Here is a 15,177-nt window from a genome sequence, read left to right as displayed (position 1 = left end):
CATGAGCAGTAATTTCATTTTTAAATGAAGCATTTTAAAGCATGTGTGCTGTTCTTTGATTTATAAGAAAACAAGGGCTTTTCATGCAGCTACACTTAACAATTTCCCTCAGAGCTAGCAAAGTGGGCCATGTTTGCTGGGTCCCAGTAAAGGGGAGGCACAGCAGAAAACAGCTTTAATAGGAACCAAACTGACTTGTTTTGCCTTAGGACCACAAGATCTGGATTGTCTTACAGCCTGAGACTCTTTGCCATTTCCTAACTTGGTCAGTAAATAAATAGTTTCTAAGAAAAGGTCTCAGTCAGTATCAAATGGGCAGCAATGACCAAGAACAATTAGAGGTTCCAGGGAGACTATGGGAAGGTTTCTCTTGGAGAGCAGGGATCAGGAGGCAGAGCTGCTGAGAAGAGCATCAGCAGGTCACACTAGTCTAACAGACACATGCTCTTAGCTTTACAGCTGATTTCCAAATTTAAATAGTTCAATTTCATTGCCAAAACAATGTAATATAAACAGGTAAATGTGAAGGAGGTGATTTCAAATCCACGACGATATTTTTCAGTAATAAGCTTTCTAAGGTTAATGAAATAAAAGAAAAAAAAGAGGTAATTTCAAACTTCAGCTTTGTATTTCACAATTACATGTAGGGTCTTTCTTGAAAAGCACTGGTTTTCTGACTAAACACTAGTGGATTTTAATGTCCATTTATAATTATGTCTGCCATTATAAAAATGTTTTTTTTCCCTGAAGGAAAATACTTTAGTATGAAACTGTTTGCTTGGCTGTAAGTCTGAGCTCCTTCCTGGAGTGAAAAATGAGAAATGGCTACTAAATTAATTGCAAAAGAGCATTCCAAGCTTTTTGCATTTTTCTTATCAACAAATGATATTCCAGGATGTTTGCTTCCTTCTCTAAGCTGATTCATTCTCTGTGATCTCTTTATTATCTCTGTAATTTTCCTTGACTCCTGCTCCCACCGTGACTGAAAACCACATTCTTATAATTTACACTGATTAAGGATTTTTTTCTGATGAAAATTCCTTTTTGCCTCTTTGATAGGTCAGAGTGCCTAACGAGTGAGCACAGAACAAAGTCCCACAAAGAAATTCTAAACTGTACTACCATCTGATTGAAGTTACTAGCATGAGATCTGACACGTTAGGCCAAGGAAATTATATCAGAATAAACCTTGATTAATCCAGTTGTGGATCAGTGCAACAGAGACACATACCACACCTGCACTGATCCAGGAGCTATGGAATTGGGCAGTTTGTGTTGTGCATCAGAAAGCAGGGCCTTGTTAGAAAGCATAGGTGGATGGAGAAAATTAAAGCTGATTAATAGCTGAACTAAAACTACCTGAATTAAGGCAGGGCTTAGTAATTGAAAACTTCTGTAGAGTCACATCATGGCAGTCATTAAGTGTTAGACTGCCAGCCTGAGCCCTAGATGACCAAGGGTTGATCTCAGACAGCTGAAAGCCATCAGAGCAAGGAAAAGATGTGACTTCTGAATGCTGCAATGTGTGGCTCCCTCTGAAATCAGCTTTTAGGACAGGCCATGAAGGTATTGAGGTTCATCCAACCTGTCAAACCACCCTGCAGAAGAATGTAAGAGTGCTGACCTGAACTCTTGAAACCAGTTCAGCTGGAACACTGCTGACCCTGCCTGCAGTGCAAAGCTTCTATATTGACTTATAACCAGAGTTCTCAACACTTACACATCTAACTTACTGCCTAAGGATGCTGAAAATAAGCAGTACAATTACATGAGAATATACATATATTACACATGGAAATTTAATTCCTTCTGCTGAGTCACTGTACTAACTTAACTATAAAAATCTACATACCACACACACACACACACAGAGCACCCACATGTGGCCTCTTAAATTAAGGCAAATTTAAGTTACTTACTAGTCAGAAAGTATTTACTCATTTTGCAAATGCTAACCACAAAAGTACTGTCCAATTCAAAAACTGTACCACACATGGCTGGTATTTTCTTCTATACTATATGACTTTGTATTAGATGTGATGTTAATGACATCATGAAAGTGACAGTAACCTATGTTACCTCACTGCTTATTGGAGTGTATGCTCAAATTGAAGAATTTATTTGTAAACAAGTAGAGATGAAAAATCCACATTCCTTCTATGTGGGATTCACTTGGTAGCTGAGACATTCCAACAGAAATCTCCATGCAGGGCATTCTAAACTTGCTCCCATCATTGCCATGTTCAAATACCTGGACTAACCCTAAACAAGAATCTTAGCAACTACTGGATAATTTTGATGGGACACCATTCTTGCCCAAAGGTTAGTCAGGCAATCTGCTGGAAACACAGTGTCTTCTTCCAGTAGTGGCAATATTGTTTTGCTTATTAAATTACTATTATTTTTCTTATTAAACTTCACAAAACACTCAAACAAAACAATGGACTAGACTTTTACAAAATAACCTGACTGTGGCATCATTTTTGGTATTAGTTTTTAGAACATCTTATTTCTCTGAGGTGAGAACTGCCCCAATGTGATGGAATGGCCAAAGTGCCTGTCTTAAATATCCCTGAAAACTTAGCCCAAAGACTGACTGATGAGATCAGCAAAATTGTCTGGAAAGGACATGATTTCTGGCTTAATGGAACAAAGGGTTCATCAGAAACTGGGGGAACTGGTGCAGGGCACACATCACCCACCAGAACAGAGCAGGAGGACAGGGGGGCTGTGCTGCCAGCTCCCATCCATGGGGATACCCCCAGTGGGAGCAGATGAGCTGTTGAATGGGATTTTAGTGAGGGCAGAGAGAGAGAGAGATATCACCTTCCCTTACTCCCTGTGCCAAGCCTTCCTGACCCCTTCTCAGAAAGATCCTGCTGCTCTATGAGAGGTATTAGAAAATCTACTTCCAATTTTATGACAGAATTCTACTCTGATAGGTTTTCTGATTTTCCAGATTTCTCAGTTTCTTAACAGCTGAAAATCTTTTGCCAGTGTTGTTCAGGTTTTTAAATATCACATGCAGCATGAAAAGCCTTTCTGTGTTGGCATTTGTAGAGCTACAGGACAATGGGTTTCTTCCTTCTTTCCCTCAAAAAATATACCTAACCCCCAAAATAATCTTCTGAAATAAAGAACATTATTGAGTTTTTAGAAATTACTGCTACAAATTCCTCTCCTTTGTTCCTTAGTGAGACATTATTTGGTAAATGTAGGTGACTGGCAGTGAAATTTAAACAAGCATTCTCAAAATCATTGTCCTGAGAAGCATCCCAGATTCCTATCACGGCAAAGACAGCAACTAGAAAAACTAAGCAAACTGCACTAAATCATTGTCCTGAGAAGCATCCCAGATTCCTATCATGGCGAAGACAGCAACTAGAACAACTAAGCAAACTGCACTAAAAAAAAGAAGAAAAAAACAAGAAACAACACTAAGCCTTCAGGTCCAGAGACAACTTTCAGCAGACAATTTGAAGAAAAAGAAGTTAACTTGCTCCAACCTCCTTAATAACCAGATGTTGGCAATCACCAAACCTGAGAAGCATCCCAGATTCCTATCATGGCGAAGACAGCAACTAGAACAACTAAGCAAACTGCACTAAAAAAAAGAAGAAAAAAACAAGAAACAACACTAAGCCTTCAGGTCCAGAGACAACTTTCAGCAGACAATTTGAAGAAAAAGAAGTTAACTTGCTCCAACCTCCTTAATAACCAGATGTTGGCAATCACCAAAAATATATCTTTAACTGAAACAATTTCTCTGTTCCAAAGCATTCCGTTTCTAAGAGCATTTACATAACAATATGTGACATCTGAAATGCTTAAGGCCACCAACCATGGCAGGACAAATTACAGTCATTTTTCAATCCCCTGTGTGAGGTGTAGCCCAGCCAACGCCGGCGCTGAGACACGACCCACATGCACCACAGCCAACAAGTGCTCAGACTCCAGAGATCCATGCTAAGAGGAGAGGGAAGCTGAGCTCCTTACCCGCCGTAGGCTGGGATGGGAGGAGGGGGAGCTGCTGCACGAAACGTGTTGTACACCGTGCGACCTCGGCCTCTTAGGTGGGCACCTCTGTAAGCAGCAGCCGCAGTCGCAGCAGGGTAGGGAAATCCTGGCACTGTGGAGGAGAAAGAGGAGTTAATGGGCAATATTCAGATGGATCTGATGTTCTTAAACAAGCAGCACGGTTGTACTTCTATTAAAGCTTGCCTGGAACTGGAGGAGGGAGTCATCAAAAAAGTGAATTATTAGACTTTTGACTCATCTTCTTCCACATTTTTGTATGTCGATGTGAGACAATGAACTAGGAATTTGGATGGCATTATCAGAGTGGTTCTCTGTTTCTTCAGAGACACTGTTAAAAATCATGTTGAATGGTTCAGCCAACACTACTACCAGGAGACTCCCGAGGTCCAAGTTCAGGTTCAAATTTATAATGCCAGAGACATTTGCATCACATTATTGGATCTGACTTCAAAAGTCAGCCCTCATTGGAGTGGGGGTGAGACTTTAGGCAGTTAGGTGACCTCAAGTCATCTAAATTATCCAGTGATGCCAATCGAACAGAGCTTTGCTTTTGTTCAAGAGTTGGTTATTAACTGGCTCTGAACTGTGTAATGAGAAAGAGAGAGAAGAGTTTTCTCTCTTTTTTCTCTTTTTTTGGGGGTTTGCACCATGTGCAGAACAGTACCTTTCTTTCCTTCAAAGGCAAGATTTGCAGAGTTTAGAAATACCTGAGTCCAGATAATATTCAGACCCAACAGAAACAATTTAAACAAAGTAATTAACTCAGACATGTTTATACTGTCATTGCAACTAAGTGTAAACATTCATTACCCTTCCATCTGAGACTTCAAAATTGAACAGCAATACAGTATTAGAGGGCTTTTTTTCCCTCTAAAATGTCTGTAAAGCTGCTCTCTTCATAAGCTTTTAAACTGAAAAACAATTTTAACAAAACAAACAAACAGGAAAACCTTCCACTTTGTTGTCTCTGCCAGTTCTTTAACCAGTGCTTCATTACATTATTTCACCCCTGTACATATATTGCTTGTCAATGTGAGAACAGAACAAGTTCTTGAATGGTTTAATCAGTGAGACAGACAAAATCAAATCCAGCTCTGTTGGCACTCAGGTTATATCAGTTGTGCTTCACTATGTTGAACTTTTTTATCAGTTTTTAAAGAGATACAAGAAATAAATATTGATTAGCAAAGCCCTAATAAGAAGCAAACAAATGGAAATAATGATGTAGAACACACCATGTTTTTCAAATCTGAAATATGAATTGATTTCAACCATCATTTGTCTTTCATCTGTTGCAGCATTAAATGAAACCTTGAATTTGAAAAAGAAAATGAAAAATTCACAACTTGTTGGCCTTGCTGGCTGAACATGTGAAGGCAAATATTGTAATTACTGTGACTTCTCCGTTATTGCCTTACTGCTATGGCTTTGGGGCTTTGCTAGGTCCTTGTCACTGACAAAAAGGTTAACAGTAATTTCATCAAGATTTACATGTCTGTGATACAACATAAACCAACCTTATGGCAATACAAATAAATTACAACTGTCTCAAAAAGTGCAAACACTGTATTTTTATGCCACTTTCTGTAAAAAGAGTGTGTGTCAAAATCAGAAAGATGCACTTGCAGAACTCAATATACTGTTGATCACTTTGCAATCAGCTGCATTTAAGAAGTCTTAGAGAAATAGTAAGGGAAACCATGGAGATTTTTTTTGAAAAATACTACATATATATAATGTACATGAAGCTCACACAGACATATTAAAATACACAATTTGCAATAATTGAGCATTTATCCTAAATTCTCTTTACTCTTTGTGGTGGTCACACCTTGGAAAGAATTACAAGAAGAGCCACTGACCTTAAATCTTTGACAGTGAATGCTTTCTACCAAGAAATGTCAGTGGATAAGCAGAGTGTCCCATCAAGGAATGAGTCAAAAAGAACATAAAATACAAAACCCCTAAAATGACATTGTTAATGAGCAAGAAGACTTTCTCTTATGAAAGAGAAACAGCAGGAAAACAGAGATAGCACGTAGCTGAGCAAGAAGACTTTCTCTTATGAAAGAGAAAACAGATAGCACAAGAGTCACTTAGCCCATAAATGCTGACCAAAACCAAAACCTGTAATGGATGCTCAGCATTCATGGGAGATGCTAAGACAGTGATTTCTACCATTTTCAAAGGATCTGCAACACGAAGGATGTTTTAGAATGAAAAGCCTGAAGTAATGTAATTGTTCTGCTAGAAGACTTTCTCTTATGAAAGAGAAAACAGATAGCACAAGAGTCACTTAGCCCATAAATGCTGACCAAAACCAAAACCTGTAATGGATGCTCAGCATTCATGGGAGATGCTAAGACAGTGATTTCTACCATTTTCAAAGGATCTGCAACACGAAGGATGTTTTAGAATGAAAAGCCTGAAGTAATGTAATTGTTCTGCTGTGCTTGCCTTGCCTTGTTTCCTTAATAAAGTCATGGAGCATAAAATGTCTAAAGTAAAGCAAAGCCCTAAAAAAGCTTGTAGAAGCAATCAGCAGAAGGCAGAGCAGTGATTTGCAGTTCTGCAGGAAGAGGATCAGACAAGAAGGAAACTGAACCTGAGAAATAGAGGACTAAGAGTGGCATTGCAAGGTCTTACCTTCAGCTGAGTTTATGCATAAGAGAATTATACCCACCCCAGAAATTGGTTTAGGTCCATCTGAAAATGTGAGCATCTGAAAATATGCTTTGTATTTCCAGGTACTAACATTAAAGATTAAGATTAGAAGTAAAATAATCAACAAGTTTTGTCACAGAAAAGCCCCATGTTTTCCTACTTCAGCCCAGCTAAGAAATCAGATGGTTAAGAATATGTAATAACCACAGAATTTATTTTGCTACCAACTTTTTAATATCCTCACCCCAAAATAACCAGCAGAAGTGGCACCATTAGAACACAACTGAAGAATGGACTTCATAAAAACAAGTTTATGAAAAGGGCTGTCCCATCAGGAAGCATTAAATGCTATTAACCAGTCCCCAAAGTAATGAATATACTAGCCAGGAGGGGTAAAGATTTTAATGACTTACAGTTTGTAGGTCAACCTTCCTTAGTGCCTCAGTGCCAAACTGCTGAAACTCAGGCAGTGAAAATGCTATTATAATGGGGTTGAAAATGTCTTTGACTCTCAGCAGGGAAGCATCTGAGCCCACTTCTAAGCAAAAGTAGCTTAAATTCATCAAAGTAATTTGATGACTGGAATTCTAGTGATCTGTGACAGAGAAAAGACAGATTTCTCCAAATACACATTGATGATATCAGGTGATACCATGAGGCTAAAAAAACCCAAAAGACTTTTCTAAGGACAATATAGAATCAAATATCAAGCCATAGAAACAATTCACATTTCCATTCAATAGCCCCATTGGTTCTGTAGTTATTCATTCAGCTATTCAAATATGAATGAGACAATACACACACAAAAAAATCTGTTCCTACAGTCAAACTGCAATTTTACTTTCTCAAATTAAATAAATTAGAGTATAAACAATATACTGTGGAAGTGCTTGGCTTTGCTTAATATAATTATCCTAAAGTATACAAATCATCACCCACTACAGCCTAAAGGAAGTTTGGTTTTGTTTAGGAACATTATGTTAGTTTTTTTCTTTGAACTTACTTGTTCTAGATTTATATTTAAGAAGATAAAACTATAAAATGTATTATTACAATGTATTTTATCTAAAAAGTTCTCTCTTCTTACACTTAACATGAAAACACTGTCAGGATATCACCTTCCTCAAATTTCAGTTTAGATCTCAAGCATGAAACCAGGTCAGCAAATTGCAATAGTTAAGCAAATGAAAGAAGCTTTTGGAATTAACAGGTTCACGTTAGTAAATCAGTTAAATTTAGGTAACTAACGAAAGCAAATATGAGCATGAGAAAGAGAAACTTAATCTTTGTGTTCACAGATGAAATTTAATCAAATCTTAATTTCTCCCCAAAGATGTAATAGAAGCATTGGTTGGACTAATTTTTTCTTAAATGAACATGCCAGGGAGGTGCACTTTGTAGGCACCGTATTTCAGCCTAGGCCTGGGCAAACAAAGACTGAAGGAACAGCAACAAAGGTTGAGTTCCCAAAAAAAGAGGAATCTAACCTGGCAAAAAAATACTTAAGGGTTATACAGTGTGTATTAAAGTTTTAAAGCTTTGGGATAGATGAAAGAGTAGCAGATGCAAAAAACAACAGGGGGCAGATTTTGTATCAAAGCCATAAAAATATACAGCCATTTTAATGGGCAATTATTCTTCACATTTGTGCTGCCGTTTGAATTTGGATGAGAGCACCATATGCCCCAAGAAAGGTGTGCCATCAGAATGGATGAACAGATCCACCTCTCATCACTCCTAATCTCTCCTCCCTTGCACAAACTAGCAGGTCATCTGCCATCAAGAGTTTGCAAATGTTTTACGGTGAAGAATTTTCATGTTACATCATGTTTGAAGCAGTTTGCAGCTAATTTACTGCAACACAGTTTAGCTGCTAGAAAGGCAAGGAGACACATTTACATTATTCCCATAGTTCAGGAGGATCCCTGTTGAGGAAACACAATAGATTAAAAACAAAGAGATATAATGGGCAACCTGCTGAGAAAGGCTAAGCAGAATAATCTATCTGATATTATCTGAGATTTCAGGAAGAGAATCAGCAGTTCATCCCGATGGATGCTGTGGTTTCCCTTTACCATAACAGTAATAACTGTTATTAAGTGACATTCTTTAAAAGAATTATAAACCCCGTGTTGAAGAGGATGTGTGCATTTAAATACACAGCTCAGAGTACACTGCAAGCAAATTGCAAGCTGTTACTACAGATTTTAACATCAAAAGGCATTTAAATTTTATATAGATACACATACATACATACGTATATATACACACATATACTTAAAAGGTCAGGGTAAAAAACTTTAGAACATTAACAGTGTTTAAAATTTGCAGGCTGAAAATACATTTCTTCACCTGCCACTTTTTGTCACTTTATTTTTTCTCCTTGAGATCTAGTTGTGCATTAACTGAATGCAATTGGTGATAGATAACACACACAGTCACAACTGGTCAATTCTTTTCTTTCACAATCTATTTTTCAAAAGAGACTTAAAATTAGAGAACAATTATTTCCTTACTATTGTAGAAAAAAATGTATGTCAGTATCATACAACTGTTGTTTAGGAATGAATAAATCTGCATTTTGGAGAAACCCTTACTTATAGGACATTCTCATTTGAAATGCATTAAAAAGGAAAACAAAAATCTCTAATTAATGTACAAGTCTAATCACCATTCTCCACATGGAAGAGTAATTTTTCACTGTTCATTTGCTCAGTGTAATCTCAAAACTGACATAACAGAAAAGCAATGGCCTATAAATCTGCTCTCATTTGTTTCTTTAATATTCATATTCCATTGAACTACAGCTGCTTGTTGCTGCAGCCTATTACAACATGCAAAACTGTCGATAAAAATATTATGAAAGGCAAGACGTGTTTCTTCATGGCTCTGTGTGCCATTCATTTCCAAAAAAATAACAACAAATGACTCATGGATTGTCCCTCAGTTTGCTGCACACTGGGCGATTAGTGATTAATTACCTTGCTGCAAATTGACATGGCACAAGGAAATTGACACAGCTCTGATTAATTAACTTTTTTATGCGAGACAGTTACTTACAAAACACTGCACACTGTAATTGAATCCCTTTGCACAACACTATGGCATGAAGTTACCAGTCAAACTCAAATTAACACCAAATTTCACATAAATTTGGTGAAAATTTTACGCTGAGGGATATGTAAATATGGCTAGGAGGAGGCCAGACAGTTGCCTTAAGACATTGTTTTCAACTATTTCAGCCTCAAACACGTGAAAAAACAAGATTTTTAGATTTTTCCATGCCAAACCACCAACATAATCAAATGCACTCAAAAACTACAAATATTTCAGTAAAAAGCAACTTCCTATTGATGTGCTTCCCATCTCTCTCAGCCTTCTTTTGCTGCATGTGGAGGGATACAGAGGAAGACCTAAGAGGACTTTCCACAATTTGCTATTGAAAACAATTCAGGTTGTGTCCCTCTTTCCAAAACTCTTAAACATGCCAGTTCAGACACACTGCAGCATCACTAAAGATTAACAGAAGAATGAGTACAAAGAGCAAGGCCCTTAAGAAGAGATTTGCAGGAGTGAAATGAAACCCATGTTTACAGATTCTGGACAACTACCATACATCTCACTGATGACTTATTAGTCCCTATTTAAAATACAGATAGAAGGTAAAAGGAAAGTTATGCTGAAAATTGCTACATAAGGACAATATATAGTGATACAGAACCCAAAAAATGCTGTAACAAGAATTTCAGGCAACCCTACTAATAAAAACCTACAGGGATCTACTTCACCCTTAATAAAGGCTGATACTTAATTCAAGAACACAATGTAATACACAAGAATATACTTTTACTCAATTTTCTTCATTTTGTAGTATCTTTATAACTATTTGACTTGAAAGTCAGTGGAGTTATCATGCATCCACATTAGTGGAACTCCACTCAGAGCAAGGTCCAACACAATGGGACAAACCAGTGTTTAAAAACCTTCTAAAGACATTTCAAGAGGAGATGACAAGATTTTTCTCTGGAAGTGAAACATGGTTTTTCAGCCTTTTACGCATCTATACATGAGGGGGAATGACGAAAAGTGATTCCAAGTGATTCCCTTCCTACTTAGTATTGGTATCTGCTTTATTTAAACTTAACTCACTGTATTTCACATCCAAACAGGATGGGAACTTCACACATTTTTCCTTCTTACTACCAGGTGATTCTCTTCACTTTATAAATAAAGGCAATTAATTAATTCAGGAAGCACATTACAAGATAGTTTGACTCCTAAATGTTTAATAATGAGTTTTTTGTAGCCTGGAAATCATGTCTGGTTTTCTCTTTGGGCAGGATTTTTGCACTCTCCTCCATAAACTACAGCCTGGTTAAATTGGCTCAATCACAGACTCCTTTGCAGAGCTGCTCTACCTGTTTCCTATGAAGCAATAAAAAGCAGACAAAACCTCCAATGTGTAAATGCAATCTACTAACACATTTTTTCATAGTGATAAAGTCATCTGCCATTCCATTTTAGCTTAAGACAAAACAGACCAATTCAAAATTTAGTTTGCAGGAACCTTTTTATGTTCAATTCAGAAATTCTGTAGCACAGGAAAATTATTTGTACCATGTGAATAGTCATTTTTTCAACTGCTTCTGACCCATATTCTAATTCAAAATGGTCAGTCTTACTAAACAGGCTCTCCCTTACCACTAACAGTAAAATTACAGCATATAAATTAGGGAAAACTACAACAATTAAATCAGAACAAATGAATCATTGATGTCATTATAAAATACGTCCATTTGGATTGAATATGGTCAATCTTGTCTTACATACAACAGCCAGAGAAGGATCTACCAAATGCCAGGAGCACCTAGACTGCAGCAGTTTGGACTCTGAGGATAATGCTATCAAAACTACCAGCATTACAATATAATTTTCAGGTAATTATATGTGTGCAACAGATTAAACCTGACAAAAATCAACTGAATCAAGGTTTCTAAACTGAATGCTTCCACTAATGACTCTGCTGAGAAGCACTGACTGAATAACCTTTGGAAAATTCCTATTTTCCCTGTGTAATCTTCTTGGTATTGAAAACGTCCCAGAATATAATAGAAATGTCAAAGGTCTTACTTCAATCCATTAGTAATGCTACAGCAAAATAAAACCTGGAATGTCTTCGCTGAAACAAAAAAAACTCCACAAAAATAGTTTCATCCAGCATTTTTTAGGTAGTTTACTAATATTCCTAAACCAAGTAACTTACTTCTGAGGAAGGATATTCAACAGACATATTGCATGGACAGGCTTGATTTAATTCTCCTTTCTGTAGCACGAGACCTCAAATGGACTAAATCCTACAATTGGATGTGGTAGTTGCACTTTGTATTTATGATTTTCCTTATTTATTCAACAAGGTCCTGAACTATCCTCCATCTATGAAACAAAACAAAACACTCACAGGAAAAAAAAAAAGTTTCCAAAAGTAGTGCATATGTCAGCTGACATATAAATGTTGATTAAATTTTCATAGAGAACATATATAAAAATCAAAATGCCCATATCATGTAATTAAGACTTGAAGCTTGTAATATAGATTTTCCTTCTCTCCCAGCATATAAGGAAGAATTTTGGATTAGTAGGATTATTAGGATAATTTAGGAACATTTCTAGTGCCTGCTCTGAAGGAATGAAATGTCTCTTCCTGATTTGCTTTAAAAGAACTTAAGCATTCAAAATACTTCTTGTCAAAAATATTACAGGACCAAAGGTTTCCAGGGAATTTGCTGAAAGAACTGCCTTCCCACCTTTCAAAAACATCTCATCTTTGCCTTGTTTTCTGGTTGCTCATAAGCTAAAATCCCAGGGCAACATAGTTTATTGTTTTAATATCTGTCTGACGCAAAGCAAAAGTATTCTCTGGTGAGTGCTTATCTGTCATATGTACTTCTGTGAGAGGAATATCAAGACAAATAAGATGTTCTAGGGCATATCATGGGATTATGAGTTTGGCACTGACTGAGTTCTGTTTAAAAATAGTTGAAACGATAAATACAAACCCCATCTCCACTGGTATTTTGAGGATGTGAGCTTCAAGAGCATTGGGCTTTAAATATTTTAATTAGAAAGGGTTTGTGCTATTTTGGGATGAATACAGAATGAACATTCAAGTCCATAAATGGGACAAACAAGATGAGAGGGAAAAATATTCATAATTGAAACAGTTAAAACAGTAAAATTCTGTTCTAATGATACAATGGACTGTGAACTCATTTTGTATTAATTAAACTCAACGTAATGGCATTTTCTATATTGAAATGAATAACCAGTGATCTGGAAATTCATTTAGACCATTAGGTTAATTACAGAAACCAATGGAAGTTTTATCAGACAATTACAATTAAAGAACACGAACAATGTGGGACAGATTTATAAGCATTTGTACCACCTCGGTCATTTTTGCTGAATGTACCATCACTCCTTCCAAAATTGTAATCAATATATCAATTAAAAAATGGGCCATCAACTTCGTTTGCCCTTGAGTATGATAAAATAAAATAAATTAATATCGGATTTCTGCTTTTTAATATTTTTCTTCTTTTCATTCTCTCACTTGATTGCAGTATGAAAGATTTATTTAGGAGCTGATACTTACTGAAGATGAAACATCTCTAACATTTAGAAAATCTAAGCCAAAATGGACTTCAGTTTAAAATGTACTCATTGAAATCAAGGCAAAATTCTCTTTTATGGACATGCCAAACATTTGGGAAATAGAGGCATCCATCTGTGTATCATTCTGAACAAAGGCATGGAGCAACTAGAAGTATTTTACCTTCCACCTTAGCCACTCAGCCCACTGAGCTGTCCCTGTAATATATGCTCAAGAAAATCCACTAGTAGCTACATACCTGACAACTCAAGTATCTTGACGCTTACCCAGAGCTAAAATAAAGCCTAAAAGTTTCAAAGATCAAAGTTCTGATTTAGAGAGTAAAAAATATTTAGCTGCCTTTGAACTTCCCTTTAAATTTTAAATTCCATCTCCCTCCTGTTGCCTTCCATGGGACCTGGGCACTCAGAGCTGTACATTTCTGTGCTGCACAGCTCTAGGTTGGCTGCTTGGCCACACCAACGAGGGCTTAGCAAGCCTGGGAGTGTTGGATAGCTCATCCAGAGCACAAAGAAGATTCCTCCTAACAGGTACATCTCTTTTTCCATCCCCTGCCATAGGGGGACAGGGGAGGTTATCAAGATACAGAGTCAGGCTCTTCACAAAGGCACGTGCTGGGAAACAAGAGACAACAAACATGTCTTGCAAGAGATGTTTCCACTGTTAGGACATTGAAGCATTGGAACAGATGACCCAGGAAGGTTGTGTGATCTCCATCCTTAGAGGTTCTTCCAACCTGAATTACTCTACAATTCTACAACTTCATGTCTTCCTTTTTTTCCATACTTTGGCTCTCGTGAACTTCTACTTCATTCACATTTTCAGGCACTTCTACATGATAGAAAAATGGGGAAAATAGGCACAAAACAGTTTTTAAAAGTCCTTGCATAAATTCAGAGTGGCATTTTTGCCTTTTTGAACCATACATACCGAGCTATGGTACTGTCCTTGGCAGAACAGTCATACAGACATTCAGGGACAGAACTTTTTTCTTCCTTTGAATCTTCCTTTTGTCCAGCAGGGTCTTAATATTCTCATGGATCCTAATCATGTGTGGCTTCAATTTGGAAAAGTTCCAAAATTATTCTTGATACATTTCTTATTTACCAGTAGAGATAAATTTCTTCAGGATTTTAAAATTTCCTGTGGAAGCAACTAGTCTAAAGAAGTGAGGGCAAAAAGAGACTGTCAGTTATGTGCAGCCAAACTGTTTCATTCAGTAAGTTTCAGTGAGACATCATGGGCCTCCAGGAAGCTTCCAGTGAATGCTTACTCACTAGGATTTGGTGTACTCTAATCATTCCTTGCTGGATATAACTCCTTCCAATACTTGTCTACATTCTGCATTAAGATAGTGATGAAGGATTTAACTGAAATCTGTGGTATCAGTTCTGTCCTCCAGATGCCAATACTATAGGATTCTACAGCAGCCAAGGTGAGACCAAGAGTTTCCTGACTGTTGTTGTCTCAGTAAGTCAAAGAACCTGTCCCACCAAGGGATATGAACATATTGGCATGCTGTAACTCTGCTTTCTACATAACAAATTATCTATTCCCAGGATAGATGTGCAAATGAAAAACTGATCCAGGTCCCATCCTCTGCTTCAGCATCAGAGAACAGATGAGGCATGAGAGACTATTGCTACTGATTTGTTCCACTGCTTGCAGAAGAAACAGCTCATTTCTTTCTGTATTATGCGAAGGGCCAGAAGTGATGGAAGGAAGCAGAGCCATGTTTCCACCTCCTGACATATTCAGAGGTGTAACTAATCACTGTACAGGGAAATGTACAGTATGAGACATAA

General features: G+C 37.1%; 1 protein-coding gene across 10 annotated transcripts in view; it reads right to left on the bottom strand.

Moving 5' to 3' along the window:
* Positions 1 to 15,177, bottom strand: part of RBFOX1 (RNA binding protein, fox-1 homolog (C. elegans) 1) — a 124,603-nt gene that overhangs the window by 45,113 nt on the left and 64,313 nt on the right. For all 10 annotated transcript variants that reach the window (XM_009075333.1, XM_009075332.1, XM_009075331.1 and 7 more), the window contains one exon: positions 3,997 to 4,129. In XM_009075333.1, coding sequence (XP_009073581.1) covers positions 3,997 to 4,129 — 133 coding nt within the window. The remainder of the gene's footprint in view (positions 1 to 3,996; positions 4,130 to 15,177) is intronic.

This window comes from Acanthisitta chloris, unplaced genomic scaffold (assembly GCF_000695815.1).
Source record: "Acanthisitta chloris isolate BGI_N310 unplaced genomic scaffold, ASM69581v1 scaffold13145, whole genome shotgun sequence".
NCBI lineage: Eukaryota > Metazoa > Chordata > Aves > Passeriformes > Acanthisittidae > Acanthisitta > Acanthisitta chloris.
Note: the sequence above shows the minus strand (reverse complement) of the source record. Positions and strands in the feature narration are given on the sequence as shown.